The sequence below is a fragment of the Eulemur rufifrons genome, chromosome 14 (assembly GCF_041146395.1).
Source record: "Eulemur rufifrons isolate Redbay chromosome 14, OSU_ERuf_1, whole genome shotgun sequence".
NCBI lineage: Eukaryota > Metazoa > Chordata > Mammalia > Primates > Lemuridae > Eulemur > Eulemur rufifrons.
In genome coordinates, this window is record NC_090996.1 from 36,102,108 (window position 1) to 36,117,153 (window position 15,046).

At 62.8% G+C, this 15,046-nt stretch overlaps 1 protein-coding gene across 1 annotated transcript; it reads left to right on the top strand.

Moving 5' to 3' along the window:
• Nucleotides 1-965: 965 nt before the first annotated feature.
• On the top strand, nucleotides 966-14,970 carry MSLN (mesothelin). Its single transcript, XM_069485721.1, has 18 exons — nucleotides 966-1,106; nucleotides 1,194-1,293; nucleotides 2,313-2,430; nucleotides 3,218-3,338; nucleotides 10,524-10,609; nucleotides 10,760-10,886; nucleotides 10,957-11,147; nucleotides 11,429-11,519; nucleotides 11,663-11,795; nucleotides 12,011-12,198; nucleotides 12,268-12,423; nucleotides 12,501-12,628; nucleotides 13,269-13,399; nucleotides 13,471-13,565; nucleotides 13,809-14,070; nucleotides 14,413-14,549; nucleotides 14,675-14,849; nucleotides 14,939-14,970. The coding sequence occupies exons 1-18, from the start codon at nucleotides 966-968 to the stop codon at nucleotides 14,968-14,970; spliced, it is 2,412 nt and encodes an 803-aa protein (XP_069341822.1).
• The last annotated feature ends 76 nt before the right edge of the window (nucleotides 14,971-15,046 follow it).

The following is a 15,046-nucleotide window of genomic DNA, read 5'->3' on the forward strand; positions in this document are numbered from 1 at the left end:
TGGCGTCTGTGTGTCCCCAGCGTCCCTGCGTGGGGACGCCCAGAGGGACACAGAGCACATATGTGTCCGTGTTCCCAGGTGCACAGCCCATGTGCCGCGCAGACTGACATGCACGCGTACACGCCCTTGCAGGTACACAGACAGGCGCACACTAACCCGTGGGGTGCAGACGGCACAGGGCTGGCCCTGGGGAGGGGTGTGTGCTGGGCGGCCGCCAGCTGTGAGCTCAGCCTCCACTCCCCCGGGGCTGGGGAGCAGGTGCCCGCTGTGCCTGGGGCCCCCAGGGGCCGACACCAGTGTCACCTGGCACAGCCCAGGCCCCTCCCCTACAGGAGGCCTGGAGGGCGTCTCGTGCCGCCTGCCGGGCCAAGCGTGGATGTGGGCAGGGACGCTGGTGCCCCGCCCGGCGCCGCCCCTGCACCCTGGTGCCCAGCAGCGCAGGCAGACATGCTCCAGGGCTGGGACCGCCGGTGTCTGCAGCGCCTGGTCTACAGCTCCCCGCACCGACGGCTGCGGCGTGGCCAGGAGCAGCCACCCCCGGCCTGGGTGGCACCTGCCCTTCCACAGACGGCGTTCCTGCTCAGGTGAGGGGGCAGGGGTGGGGGCCACCACCCGCTGGTCCTTGGGCTCTGGGCTTTGATTCCGGGCCACAGGGAGTCCGGAGGCCCAGAGCAGCCGAACGCCATCAGGTGTGCACAGCGGAGCCCAGGAGGAGGCGGCGGCACGGGGCCGTCCTGCCACCTTGGCCAGGCCCTGTCTCCCCCAGACCCAAACCCTGGAACCCCCAGCTTTGGTCCTCAGTGCAACCAAGGCTGCCCGGGGCTGTCACCTGGGGCCAGGTCTCGGTGACAGAGCTGCCCCGCTGCCTGGGTGTGGGGACGAGATGGGGGCTTTCCCCGGCAGGCTGAGGAGCCCACCAGGCCTCTCCCCCCAGGGGGCCCAGGGGATTGGCTGTTTATCCAGCGATGTGCTCATTGGAGACGTGGCAGCCCGGGGTCCCCCGAGTCTTGACCCGCGATAAGAAAGCCGCGGGATGTGGCCCGGCCCTCCCTGCCCGGCCCCTTTGTTCCAAAGTGCTATTTGTGGACCTGTCTCCGTCCCCAAAGGTGGGGGAGACACACACAGCTCCGGCCCGAGGCCCGCCCACGAGACCCTGCACGGCCAGCCTCTGTCACCCCCGACCCGCCCGCTAGTCCTGGACCCGTGGCCCGAGGCCCCAGCGCCTTCCTGCCCCGGACGTCTCAGCCAAGACGAGCAGCGCTCGCCGCCGCACGGACATGGGCCCCAGAGTGGGTGAGACGACACCTCCACGCGGACGGGCCGCCCCGGGCCCTCGCGGGGGCTCCCCGGGTGGCAGGGAGAGCGGATGGGACGACCATCCGTGTTAGTGGCTGCAGACGCGGGGGGTGCTCAAGGCTCCGGCCCCCGCCCTCCAGAGCCCGCACGCAGGGCCTGCCCCAGCAAGGACGGGGGGGAGGCAGGCACCCCCCACACGCCGCCGGGCAGCCGGGTGCCAACGGGGCAGGGGGAGCCCGTCCCTCGGCACGGGCCGGAGGTCCTGGCGGGCACAAGGCCGGAGACAGGGCAAGGGTGTGGCCAGAGGGGAAAGGCAGGTATGAGGTGCACGGAGCCCTCCAGCGGCTCTGAGGCAGGGCGGCGAGGGGCCGGGGACACCCCCCGCCCAGTGCCTTGTCCTCCCTGGGAAGGGGGGGCCAGCCCAGCCGCCCGGGGGGCCGTGGGCAGAGCTACGTGGGCCATGGCCGACCTCTGCCAGGGCTGACACCCCCTCTGTGGGGCCCTCTTGATGCCGGAGAAGAGGGGGCTTCCCTGGCCCTGAACCCCCTACCTCCTGGGCTGGATTTCTAAGGCAGGAATGGGGCCAGGCCCCCAGATCTTGCTGACAGGCCTGGCCGTGACCCCACTGCAGAGGCTGAGCAATCGGGCCCTGGCCGGTGGCCCCGACCCCCACCCCTCTGCTGCAGGGGACGTCAGGGCTCAGACTGAGCACGCAGAGCCACGGGGGTCTGGCCAGGGGGAGAGGGAGTTTGCACACATGCACACGCCCTCACAGACGTGCACAGACACTGGCAGACACACGTGCACACACGGATGGGCGCGTGTACACACCACCAGATGTGTGCGTGCACACCATCATATACGTGTGTGCTGTGTCACGTGTGTGCACGCCACTGTGCACACACAGCCTCACGCGTGTGCACATGCCATCAGACACACACACTGCACCCCGGCCCAGGGCCCCGTGGCCGCAGAGGCGTCCTCCTGCCAGGCCCTCAGGGCCGTCTCTGTTCCAGGTGCCCTGGCAGGACATGGCCTCGCCCTCCTGTCCCTCACTGCCCACTGCTCCCGGCCCCGGGCTGAGGGCTTCGCCCAGGGAGCGCCAGACGCCGGCGGGGCCGACCTGTGGGCCAGGTGAGTGCCGGGCCTCCTGCAGCTCCGGGTCTGCACTTGGAGGGTTTTCTGCGGCTGATTCTCGGAGGGCAGAGGGAGGAGGAAGAGGAGGGTCCGTGGGGCAGCTGTTGGAGGTCCCCAGGGAGGGACCATCTCTAAGGTCTGCCCACGAGGGCCCAGGAGCAGCTGTGCAGGGCTACCGTCCTTGGGCTCTCACCTTAGGGGCCTGGCCCTGTCTCCAAGGTCACTCACCAGCCAGACACTGAGCTGACCAGAGTGTCCTGTGTCCAGCTGCAGAGTTACGTGGCCGGGACCCGTCCCTAGGCCGTTGCCAAGGTTACAGCTGGGCCGGGCACGCGAGAGGCCTCGGCCAGCGGAGACCCATGACCTGGGCCTGGCGCAGGGGCTGGGCCCCCCGCCCCCTGAGCCTCCCCTCAGGCTCTAGCCGCTCCTGCCTCGAGGCTTGGCCACCGGCCTGGGGACTGACCTTCCCTTTCCCGTCTGGGGCTCAGGCCTCCCCCAGGGTGTGGTGGTCGCCGATATGCCGATCAGTCCATTAATCAGGTGATCGATCAGGCAGGGCCAGGTCCTGAGTGGCTCGTGAGACCCCCTTTGTGCTGGATTTCACTGGAGTCCCAGGCACATCCCGGCCACCACTTCCGTTCTCACCCCCTCAGGGTGGGGGCAGCCGAGGCTGACCTGGGGCCTGCCTGCCGCAGGCTGCGCCCCTCTGCCCCCTGACCCCCCCCTGCCCCACTGCCCTCTGACCCCCCTCCGCCCCGCTGCCCCCTGACCCCCCTCTATGCAGCGCCAACGGCTCCCTGCTGCAAGGCTTCTGGTGCTGGCCGGCCAGCCAGCTGCCCCGGGACCGGCTCTCCGCCCTGGTCAGGAGGATGGCCGCGCTGCAGGTCCTCCTGGAAGCCTGGCAGGTGAGCAGCCGCGGCGGGGAGGGCGGGTTCGCACACACGCCAGGGCCTCACTGGCAGACGGGCAGGCGAGGGCTGGGCGGGACCCCGGGCCGGGCGTCTGGGGCCTGGGTGTGCAGCTCCCCCAAGCACGAGGCCGTCTCGAGGCCAACCCAAAACCACGTGATGTGTCTCTTTGGTGGACCTCGCCGTGACAGGAAGGCCGGGTATCCCCCCTCTGGGTGGTTTCTGGGACGTCCCCGCTGCGTCTGTCGCCCTGCAGGTCTCCCACTAGCCTGGGCTGGCTTCTCCCGCCTCGGTGGGTGCCTGTGCTCCCCGGGGGGCCCGGGGGCTCTGCGAGGGCTTCGAGGGCCACTGGTGTCTCCGCCAACTGGGTCTGAAGGACTCTGGGCTGTGAGAGGCCAGCGGAGCCCCTCGGCCCTCAGCGGACCCAGCGTCGTCCACCCCGAGTTGGAGAGAGAGGGACGGAGGAGGTCGGCTGGCTTTGTCACTCCGTCCCTTTATAAAATTAGCAATAAATTTGTTCAAGAAAATTTAAAAATGTAGAAAGTAAAAGGCCCTACCCCCTCCAGGGAGTGCCTGACTTCTGGGGTCTTCCCCGGCGCCCTCTAAGCTGGGCTCGGCTTGGTCTTGGCGCCCAGGCTGTGCCAGGGTGTCCCCAGGCCCCAGAAACGCTCCAGGGTCCAATTCCTAAGTCACAGCCCCTTCCCACTGTCACTCACCGGTCACGGCTTTTCCACCGCACGGGACGGGACAGCTTTCCAGACCCGCAGCGTCTCCGTAGCACAGACCTCCCGGCGCCGTCCTGGGAGACGCACGTTTTCTGGGGCGTTCGCCCAGCTGCTCATGTGGGAGACTTTGGAAGATACTGGAAAATAGAAGGGAGAAAGTAAAATCCAACTGCCCGATTTTCCAAGGTTTTTCTTTTTGTTGGGTGTCTGGCGGGCAGGTCTCAATTTCCCTCTGTGGTCAGTATCACAGGAATAATTTTACACACACACTGAATTTCTTAGAACGCCTTGAAGGGAATCAGGATCACAGGGTCTAACCCCACGAAGGCTCTCGATCCGCTCACACCCGGCGTTTTCCGGAACAGTGAGACTCGATTCACCCCCCAGGGAAGACAGGGCCTCCGCCCCCCGCCCCCCCCTGGCTTCCGATCCTGTGAAAATCTTGGCTGATGGAGCAGGGAAATGTCATCTTTGATAAGGGCATTTTAGAGCCGCAGAAAGCTGTCATTTAGTTGCTTTCTAGAAGGTTCTACCAGTTTTTGGTTTTCCAGGAATGCAGGAGGGGCTGACTTGGCTGCCTGTTGACCAGCGTCAGGCGTCACTGTCTGAACCAACAGCCCCTCGGCGACTCACCCACCCGGTGCTCCACTCCGCTCTCTCCCGCCTCGCGCGGGTTTCCGACTTGTTTTCATAGCGCGTTTCGGAATGCGTAACCCCTCTCGGCTGACTTCTTAACAGTTAGTAGACAATTGTTTAGATCAATCTTAGGTTTACAGAACAAATAGTGTAGAGAGTTCCCGTGCACAGCTACACACTTGTGCACACGCACACACGGAGTCTCGCCTGTTAGTAACACCTTGCACAGTGCGGTACATCTGTTACAATTAATGAAGCAATGTTGCCACATTGTTATTAACTAAAGTTCGTGGTTCTGTGAGGGCTCTCTCTGCGTGGCAGGTTTTATGGGTTTTGCACACTGACAGGCGACCGCCATTGTAGGGTCTCCATGCACCACCTGTTCATCCCCCCAGCCTGGCAACCACTGACATCCTCCTGTCCCCACGGTGCTGCCGTGTCCTTGGAATCCGCCGGTACGTGGCCCGTGCAGACCGGCTTCTCTCCCTTGCTAATACGCACTCAGGGTCCCCCACGCCTTCCCATGGCTTCAGAGCTCACCTCTTTTTACTGCTGAGCGCTAGATGCTCCGTCCTGTGGCTGTATCAGTTTGTCCGTTCACCCAGCGAAGGGCGTGTTGATTGCTTCCAGTTTGGGGCAATTGCAAATAAGCACTTGTGTGTAGGTTTGGGTGTGGACATGATTTGCAAGGCACGCGGGTAAATGTCCGGGGCGTGACTGCCAGACCCCTGGCGCGACGGTGGCTGGCGCTGTGGGAAGCTGCCAGGCTGCCCTCCGCCATTTCTCCTTCCCGCCCGCTCCACGTCTGGGCCAGCACCGGGTGTCCGCGGTGTCTGGGTTTTTGATTCTGATAGGTATGCAGTGGTGTCTCATTGTGGTGCTAATTGGCAGCTCCCCGGTGGCATGTGCTGTTGAACATCTTTTCATATGACTGCGTGAGACGTCTGCTCAGATATTTTTGCCCGTTTTTTATTGGGTGCTTTGTTTTCTTGTTGAATTTCAAGGGTTCCTTGAATACATTGTGGCCAAGTCCTCTATCAGGTACGTGTTTTGTAACTATCTCCTCCCAGACCGTGGCTTGTCTTTTCATTCTTCCAGCAGTGTCTTTTGCTGAGCAGACGTTTGAGACGTTAATGGAGTCCAAGGAGTTCAATCAATCATCAGTGCTTTGTCTCCCAGGCCTCGTGTGTGGTGTTGTGCCCGAAAACACACCACCAAGTCCAAGGTCACCTCAACTTTCCCGTCTGTCGTCTCCTAGACGTTCTGTAGTTTTGTGTTTTCCATTTACATCTGCGATCCATTCTGGTTAATTTTTGTTAAAGGTGTGAGATCTGTTTCTAGCTTCGTTTTTTTATACAGACATCCAGTTGTTCCGGCACCATTTGTTGGAAGACTGTCCTTTCTCGCTGAGTCTCCCGTGGTCCTTTGCCAAGATGAGGCGTCTGTAGGGCTGTTTCTCTCCGTTTTAGCCCATGGATCTACTTGTTCTCCCGACATCTCCGCACGGTCTGGATTACGGTGGCCTCACCGCACGTCTTGAAGCCAGGGAGCGTCAGTTCTCTGCTTTCAGTGTTGTAGTGGCCATTCTGGGTCTTTTGCCTTCCTATGTGAACTTTAGAATCGGTTTGGTGACGTACACAAAACAACTTGCCGGGACCCCGTCATGGGCTGCGTTGAATCTCTGGCTCGGACAGCGTAGCGATCGCGAGTCTCCCTGTTTGTGAACATGGGCTCTCTCTCCATTTACTTAGATCTTTGAATTCTTTCATCTGAGTTTTATAGTTTTCCTTGTATAGATCTTGTACATATTTTGGTAGATTTATTCCTAAATATTTCATGATTTTTGGTGTTAATAGAAATGGTATAGTGTTTTTTGTTTCAAATTCCAGTTGTCGTTGCCGGTATACAGGAAAGGAATCGACTTTTGCGTATTGACTTCATATCATGCAGCCTTGCTGTATTTGTTTATTAGTTTCAGATGTTTCTTTGTTTTTGTTGTTGTTGTTGATTCTTTGGGATTTTTCGCATAGACAGTCCCGTCTTGCATGAACAAGGACAGTTTTATTTTTTCTTACCCAGTCTGGGTGCCCCATATACCCTTCCCTGTCTTGCTGCGTTAGTCAGGGCTCCAGTCTGATGTTTTACTACCCACGAAATGGCATGATGTTATTCGAAAGTGGACTTAGATTAGTTGTAAATGTTTATTGTAAACTCTAGGGCGACCACGAAATTTTTTTTAAAAGAAGCATAATTGATATGCTAAGAGAGGCGAGGAAATGGAATCGTATACAATGTTCAATGGAAGCCAGAGAATGCAGAAAGAGGAAAGGCAACAATAGGGACAAATACCCCAGTGCGGAGGCACCCGTGGTCCCAGCCAGTCGGGAGGCTGAGGCAGGAGGATCGCTGGAGCCCAGGAGTTCGAGGCTGTCGTGAGCTGTGACTGTACCACCGCACCCCAGCTGGGGTGACAGAGCGAGACCCCATCTCTTAAAAAGTTAAAAAAGAAATAAAGAACAAGGGAAACAAAAAGAAAACAGTAAAAGAAATATGGCAGCTATTAGTCCAACTGTATCAATAATCACTTTGAGTGTCAGTGGTCTACATGCACCAATTAAAAGACAGAGGTTGTCAGAGTAGATGAAAAGATTCAACTATATATTGTCTACAAGAAAACTACTTTATATATAAAGACATATAGATTAGAAGTAAATGGGTGGGCCAGGCATTGTGGCTCACGCCTGTAGTCCCAGCTACTCAGGAGGCTGAGGCTGGAGGAGCCCTTGAGCCCAGGAGTTGGAGGCTGCAGTGAGCTGTGATGAGGCCACTGCACTCCAGCCTGAGTAACAGAGTGAGACCCTGTCTCAAAAAAAAAAAAAAGAAAAGAAAAAAGTAAATAGAGACAATATGCCATGCGAACACTAATTAAAAGAAAGGGGAACAGCTACATTGATTTCAGACAGAGCTGGCCTTGGAGCGAGGGACGTTGCCGGGGGGAAAAGAGGGCGTGACCGATGCTGACCCTCCAGGAACACACAGCAGCGGCTAACACGCGGGCACCCAGCGACAGAGCACCAGGACAGGCGAAGCGAGAACCGGCAGGGCTGCAAGGAGAGACAGGTGAGCCCACGGCCGCAGCTGGAGACTTCGACATCCTGTCAGGAGCGGACACGTCCGGCAGGCAGAGAATCGGCGAGGGCAGAGCCGGGCTCCGCTGCGCCGTCGATCCACGGACACAGGCCACCCTGCAGTGGCTTCGTCCTGCAACCGCAGAACTCGCGTCCGCCGCAGACGCACGGGCAGCGCTCACAAGGCAGACCACGCTCTGGGCCACCAGACACGTTAACACATTCCAAAACTGTCATCATACAATGTCCACTCTCAGACTACGATGGAACCAAACTATGAATTAATAACAGAAAGATAGCTGGAAAATCCAACATACTGGGAGACTAAACAATACAATTTTAAATAACAGGAGTCAAACAAGTCTCAAGACAATTTTTAAAATGTTTGAACTAAAAGAAAATGAAAATACAACTTATCAAGGTCTGTGGGGTATGGGGAGAGCAGAGGAAGAAACTTTTTTTTTTTTTTTTTGAGACAGGGTCTCACGCTCTCACCCAGGCTGGAGTGCCGCGGCGTCATCACAGCTCATAGCAGCCTCAGACTCCTGGGCTCAAGCGGTCCTCCTGCCTCAGCCTCCCGAGTAGCTGGGACAATAGTCACGCACCATGATGCCTGGCTAATTTTTGTAGTTTTTATAGAGACGGAGTCTCACTCTTGCTCAGGCTGGTTTCAAACTCCTGACCTCAAGTGACCCTCCTGCCTCAGCCTCCCAAAGTGCTGGGATTACGGGTGTGAGCCACTGCGCCCAGCCCAGAGGAAATCTATAGCACTGAACACACACATTAGAAAAGAAGAAAGATCAAAACTCAATCCCAGAAGCTTCCATGTCAGGAAACGAGGAAGATGAGCGGGGCAAGCCCAAATGGAGCAGAATAAAAGAAATAGTGAGAAACGAAATCAATGAAACTGAAAACGGGAAATCAATCGAGAAAGTCAACGAAACCAAACGCTGCTTCTTTGAAATGGTCAGGCCCTGGCCAGGCTGCCCAGGGGGGAGGAAGAGAGAAAACGCAAATCAGTAATGTCAGGAAGGAAAGGGGCCGTCACTACAGACCCCACGGACAACACAAGGACCAGAAAGGCACATCCGTGCGCTCACGTGTGACAGCTTCACTGAAATGCACCGGTTCCCTGAAAGACAGAATCTGTCCAACCCACGCAGGGGACAGGCCACCCCAGTAGCCTCTAGCTATTAAAGAGACGAAGGCTAAAGTTAACCTGCCAAAGCTGCCTTCTTTTCCACATTTTCCAGGATGATCTTTTTCCAGTTTTGGCCGGCTCTGTGTTTTAGTGTCTCTTGTAAACAGCATAGCGCCGAAATACTTTAATCTGAAAACCTGTCTTTTAATTGCAAAGTTAGTCCACTGACATCTGTTAGCATTACTGCTTCCTCAGGCCCCGTTGTCTTCCTTCGGACTTGCATTCCCATAGCCCTGCAGGGTTTTCGCCCTGTCCTGGGTGGGCTGACGACCCGTGTGGTGGTCGTGTGTCTGCTCCTCACCCTGTGTCTTCACTCACATGCACGCGGTTCTTTGTTACCGCACCTCTGTGTCCTCCTCTGTGTGAGCAACTGTGAATAACATAGTGGTAACGGTCGTATTAACAGTTTGTGTGTGTGCTTCAAATGTTGCTTTTTGCCTTTTTTTTTTTTTTAGAGATGGGGTCTTGCTATGTTGCCCAGGCTGGTCTTGAACTCCTGGCCTCAAGTGATCTTCTAGCCTCGTTTTTACCTTTTTGTTGATAATCAAATGTGTTTAACGTTCTATTCAAACTTTCTGACGTTCTACATGTTTGTGCATCAGGGTTTTCCTCCCCCCCCCCGCCCCTCCCCCTCTCGCCATGAGGGACGCCTCCAGGAGGTGGCAGCCCACTCTCCGCTCCCTGGTGGCTCCTTTGAGGGGCACACTGGGGGACAGTCCCAGAGCCCCCCCCCCGGCTGGGGCTCCCCTCAGGGACAGGGTTCTGGCAGAGGCTGCACAGAGACCTAAGGACGGTCCCTGTCTGCCTCGAGGCCCCTCCCGTACGCGGCTCACTTCATAGGTGCTCGATTGACTTGAAGTTTGGCAAAGGGCCCTCCAAGGACCTGGCTAAACATCCTTGAAATGGCCCCAAAGGCCCCACTGGACAGAGTTAGGCAGGGCTGGCTGTGAGTCACAGCGGCCGCCTGCCGTGGGCTGCAGAGGGACAGGCCGAACCTCAGCAGCCGCCCAGGGGCTGGGACGGAGCCAGGCCTGGGTGCAGGGCGAGGTGGGTGGGCAGGGCCGAGGGCGCCACCCCAGGGGACGGTGCGGGGCAGGCAGCCCCAGCCCACGCTGGGCCTCATGGGCCCCTATGAGGGCAGGAAACCGCCTCCACCCGCCCAGCCCCAGGGTCGCCCTAACCGTAACCCTAACCCCAACCGGTTGCCACCGTCCCAGCCAGATGGGGCTGTGGCCGGGAGGGGGAGGCCTGTCCTGAGGTGGAGGCTGCGGCAGGAGGAGGCATCAGTCGGGCAAGGGCGGAGGGGCAGGTGGGGAGGGGGCCCTGCGGGAGGCCGGGCCTGAGAGCTGGGTGGGGGCCCGGCTGGGGGGAGGGTGACCCGGCAGAGAGAAGGGGCTGCAGGTGGCTCTCCGCACGCCCCGCCACGCCCCGCCACACCTGCCACGGTGGGCTCAGAGCGGACAAGCCAGTGACCCGCCGCCCTCCTGCCCAGCTCAGCTGCTTGGCCAACCTGGCCTCGCGGCACGGCCTTCAGGAGGACTTCGCGCTCCACCCGCCGGACCTGCTGCTCTTCTACAAGTGAGCGATGCCGCCCCCACCCCGCCAGGCCAGCCCCCAGAGTCCCGGGGGCCCTGCCGTGCCGTAGGGGCACCGCAGGCCACCCTGAGACCCCGGCAGGGCTGGCGGAGGCCCGGCCCCGCCCCCACCCCACGGCCTCCCCACCTGCAGCCTGTCCCAGGTGAGGGAAGCCGACTGCCGCGCCTTCACCCGCCGCGCCGCCCAGGGCCGCCTGCAGCTGCTGGCCAACCTGCCGGACCAGAGAGGGGCCCTGCGACACGCAGCCCTGGCCTGCCTGGTGGGCGCCCCGGCCACGGGGGCAGGGGGGCGGGTCGGCCCTGGCTGGACGCTGACCACCGTCCCTGCAGGGGGGGCCCCACCCGCGGCTCAGAGCCCCTGACCTGCTGCTCCTCGGGGCGCTGGTGTGTGACATGGACCCGGCCAGCATCGTCACCGCGGACCCGCCTGTGCTGCAGAACCTGGGGCGCTGCCCCCGGCTGACGCCCGCCCAGGGGGCCGCCCTGAACGCGCTGCTGGCCGGTGGGAGGACCCAGCTCGGGTGGGTGGGGCCGTGGGGGCCGGGTGGGAGGGGCCAGCTGACCTCTGACCTCAGCCCCCAGCTTCACTCTGGCCCTGCAGCCCATGGGGCAGGGAGCTGGACGGTGCTGTCCCCACCACGGGTGTGGCCCTGCTTGGCGAGGGGGAGGTGTCCCCGGCGGGTCTGGTCAGCTGACTACGCCCAGGTGCCAGCCAGGGGTGGGCGCGTCTGCCCACCCGTGAGGCACTCGGGGAGGGCGGGCGGCGTCCAGGGACCACACGGTGCCCCTGTCTGTGCTCTAGGCCCCCTGGCTCCTGGACCCTGGAGGGGCTGCAGGCCCTGGGGCCCCTGGCCACCTACATCAGCCCCCGCCTGTGGGTGCAGGTGCAGGAGGTAGGATGGGCCCCGGGGGTGGGGGCCACAGGGTCTGCCTCAGTGGGCCCCAGACGGTGTCCGCCACAGGGTTTCTGTCCCCGAGGGTTGGGAGGAGGGACCAGGTGGCTGGAGGGACGGCCATGCCTGCCCTGCCCCGCCAGGCCACGGGCCTGGACTTCTTCCGCAGCGTGGTGGCGGCGTGCCGCGCGGGGCGGCTGGGCCGGCAAGATGCCAGGCGCTTCGTCACCAGCTTCCTGGAGTCCCAGGCCAACGCCGTGTCCTCAAGGGGCGCAGGTCAGTGTGGCCCCGTGGCCCGGGGCGTGGCACCGCCCAGGGCTCGGTTGGAGGAGAGCAGAGGTTTGGGCCAAGTTCTTGATGAGAGGTCGAGCTTGGGGAGCAAGTCAAGATCGAGGCCAGACGTGGAGAAGGGGTCGAAGATGGGGCCCCACAATAGCCACAGTGGTCGGCTCAAGCCGTGGCTGGCCATCTGGTCGCCCTGATGCCCACAGGGAGGTCCTGCGTCCGCGGCAACATCACGGCAGCCATGCTGCGGGACGACCTCTTCCTGCTGCGCTACGACTGCACCCAGCTCGGGCTCTGCCTGGGCAGCCGCGTGCTGGCGACCAGCCTGGACCCCCTGCTGCAGCAGCCGCTGCCCACCGAGTGCCAGCACGTCGTCAAGGCCAAGCTCGCGCAGGTGTGCAGCGGGCGGCGGGGGGAGGCTGGCAGGGCTCCGGGCCTCGCTGACTCCACCCGCCCGCCCCAGCTCTACCCGCGGGGCCTCCCTGAGGACCAGCTGCGGCTCATCACCTCGTTGGTCTACCTCTACTCCCGCGCCGAGATCGGCCAGTGGAACATCACGTCCAGGGACACGCTGGTGGCCCTGCTGGCCTCGGGGGTGGCCCTGGACAACCAGACGGAGGTGAGGGCGGCGGAGGGCAGGTGGCCCTGAGCCCTGGCCCCAGGTCCCAGCCCCACTGACCTGCGCCCTGTCCCCAGGCCGTCCTGCAGAAGTTCCTGGACCACAATGGGACGGTCACCGGCGCCCTGCTGGTGGCCATCGGGGGCTCCCGCCTCTGCTGGATGAGCCCCCAGCAGATCCAGACCATCCGGCCCTCGGAGTTCCGGTGAGACCACTCAGCAACCCGCCCACGCGGAGGCCTCGGGGGAGCTCACTGCTCAGCCAGGAGGAACCACAGGGGAAACCGAGGGAGGGAGGGAGGGAGGTCCCTTCAGCGGCCTCAGTGTCCTGGGGCTGCCCAGCGAATCCACAGGCGGTGACTTAAAACAGGAGAGGTGCGTCCTCACGCCGTGGAGGCCCCGGTCCACATCGAGGTGCTGGCAGGGCCAGGCGCCCCCGAATCCAGCAGGGAGGCCCCTCCCCACCCCCGCCCCGCCTCCCGTCCAGCTGCTGGCGTCCCGACAAGCTTTGGCGCTTCGCGGCTTGTGGACGTGCCCGATCTCTGTCTCCGCCCCACACAGCCCTCTTCGCCCCGCGTCTGTGTCCAAGTGTCCCCTTCTTTAAGGACACGTCGTTGGGTTTAGGGCCACCTAATCCCATCTGACCTCATCTTTCCATTTGGTGACACCTCCAAAGGCCCTGTTTCCAAACAAGGTCCCCTCTGAGGTCTGGGTGGATGTGAATTTGGGGAGACAGTGTTCAGCCCAGTACGCAGGGCAAGAGGGCAGCTGTGGCTGGGGAGGGGGCCACGCCCAGCCGTCCGAAGGGCGAGGGGCCCCCAACCTGCTCATCAGCCGCACCCCCAGGCTGGCCGGAGCCCTGGACGTCTCGTCCTGCCCGCAGAGCCGGAAGGACGTGCTCTACGCCAAGGCCCGGGAGGCCTTCAGCGGCACCAGCACCGTGGCCTCCTACTATCGCTTCATGCGCCCCTACCTGGGTGAGGCCCCGCCCCATGCGCCGCACCCGCCCCGGGGGCCCTGCCCACCCCCACTCACCGCTGCCCCCCAGGCGGCGCCCCCGTGGAGGAGCTGCGGCACCTGGCCCAGGCCAACGTCTCCATGGACATCGACACCTTCACCAACCTGAATCCCCGCGTGCTGCAGGTGGGCCCGGCTGCCCCGTGGGGGCGGCAGAGCTGGCCAGCCTGGGGAGCCCCTAGGGCGCAGGTCGGGCACCCCTAAGTCAGAGCACTGCAGAGCACCCGGCCCACGTCACCCTCAGGCTGCCCTGGCCTCAGGCCCGAGCATCTCGTGGCCTCGGGTCAAGCACTGCCCGGGCAGGTCTCCCCTGGGGACAGCCCCGGGGAGCCCCCGCCCCTCCCCTCACAGCCCCTCCCGCCCCCGCAGAGCCTGAGTGTCGGCAACGTGACCACGCTGCTGGGGCAGAACGCGGGGGACCTGTGGAAGGCCCGCAGCCACCCCACCGTCAGCTCCTGGCTCCGCGGCCTCGACAGCTCGGCCCTGGGCTCGCTCGGCCTGGACACCAGCCTCGCCAGCCCCACCGGCCCCGCCCGCACGACCGGGGCATCCCCCGACACCACCCCCCCGTCGCCCCACCTAGTCCACACCGTCGGCCTGTCTGGGAAGGACCCCGAGGCTCCCACCTCGGGTACGGCCCCTCTTCCCTCCCCGCCCCTGCGGGCCCCTCGCAGGGCTCCCTGCGGACCCCCAGATGTCCCCAGCTCCCTTCTCCTGCCGGCGCCCATGCTGGTCGTGTCCGCCCGCCAGCGGCCTCCACTGGCCTCCTGGCCTGGCGCCTGGGCGACGGGATCCGCCCGTCGTTCAGGGACAGGATTGGCTGAGCAGTGAGGGGAGGGGGAGGTTTGCGATCCCTGCTGGGGCCAGAAGAGCAGCCTGGGGGTTCTGGCCTGGCCTGCCGCACCTCACCAGCCCAGAGCCTCCCGGGAGTGGCTCTGGCGGGACTGACATGTCCCCTCCGTGTCCCCCGCAGGCAGCCCACATGCCCCGCTGGGGTGTCTGCCGCTGGCCATGGCCCTGCCCTCCGGCCTCCTGTGGCTGCTGCATCGCAGCACCCTGGGGCCCGAATGCACCTGCTCGAGGGGCCCCCGCACCCCGGCTCCCAGGACAGTGCCGCCCCCGGGCGGGCAGGGCCACAGGCGTCACACGCAGGGAACACGGGGCCGCTAGATGGGGCTGGATGCGGCTCTGGGCCCGGCGGACCTGCCTGTGTGGACGTCCTTGGGGGCCTGCAGGGCCAGCCCCACCCCAGCCTCCCGGACCTGGAGGCGACTGGGGACCTGGAGGCGACTGGGGACCGGGACCCTCCCAGCTACAAGCCCAGGCCCTCCAACCTCCCTCGGGAGAACGGGGACCGGGCAGGGGTGTGGGTGCCGCTGGCTTCACTGGTGGATGCGAATAAAGTGCAAGGTGACCTTCCCGCCTGTGTCTGTGCTGGGGGCCGAGCGGGGCACAGAGGCCGTCTTGGCCAGGGCTCAGCCTGGGGGGCTCGGGAGCAGGACCCCCACCCTCCGCCCCTGCGGCCACCTGAGTGCCAGCCTGGCCCCAGGGACCGTGGCAGTAGCATCAGGAAGCCCTCGAAGGGCCCCACCCTGCCTGGGCCCCCC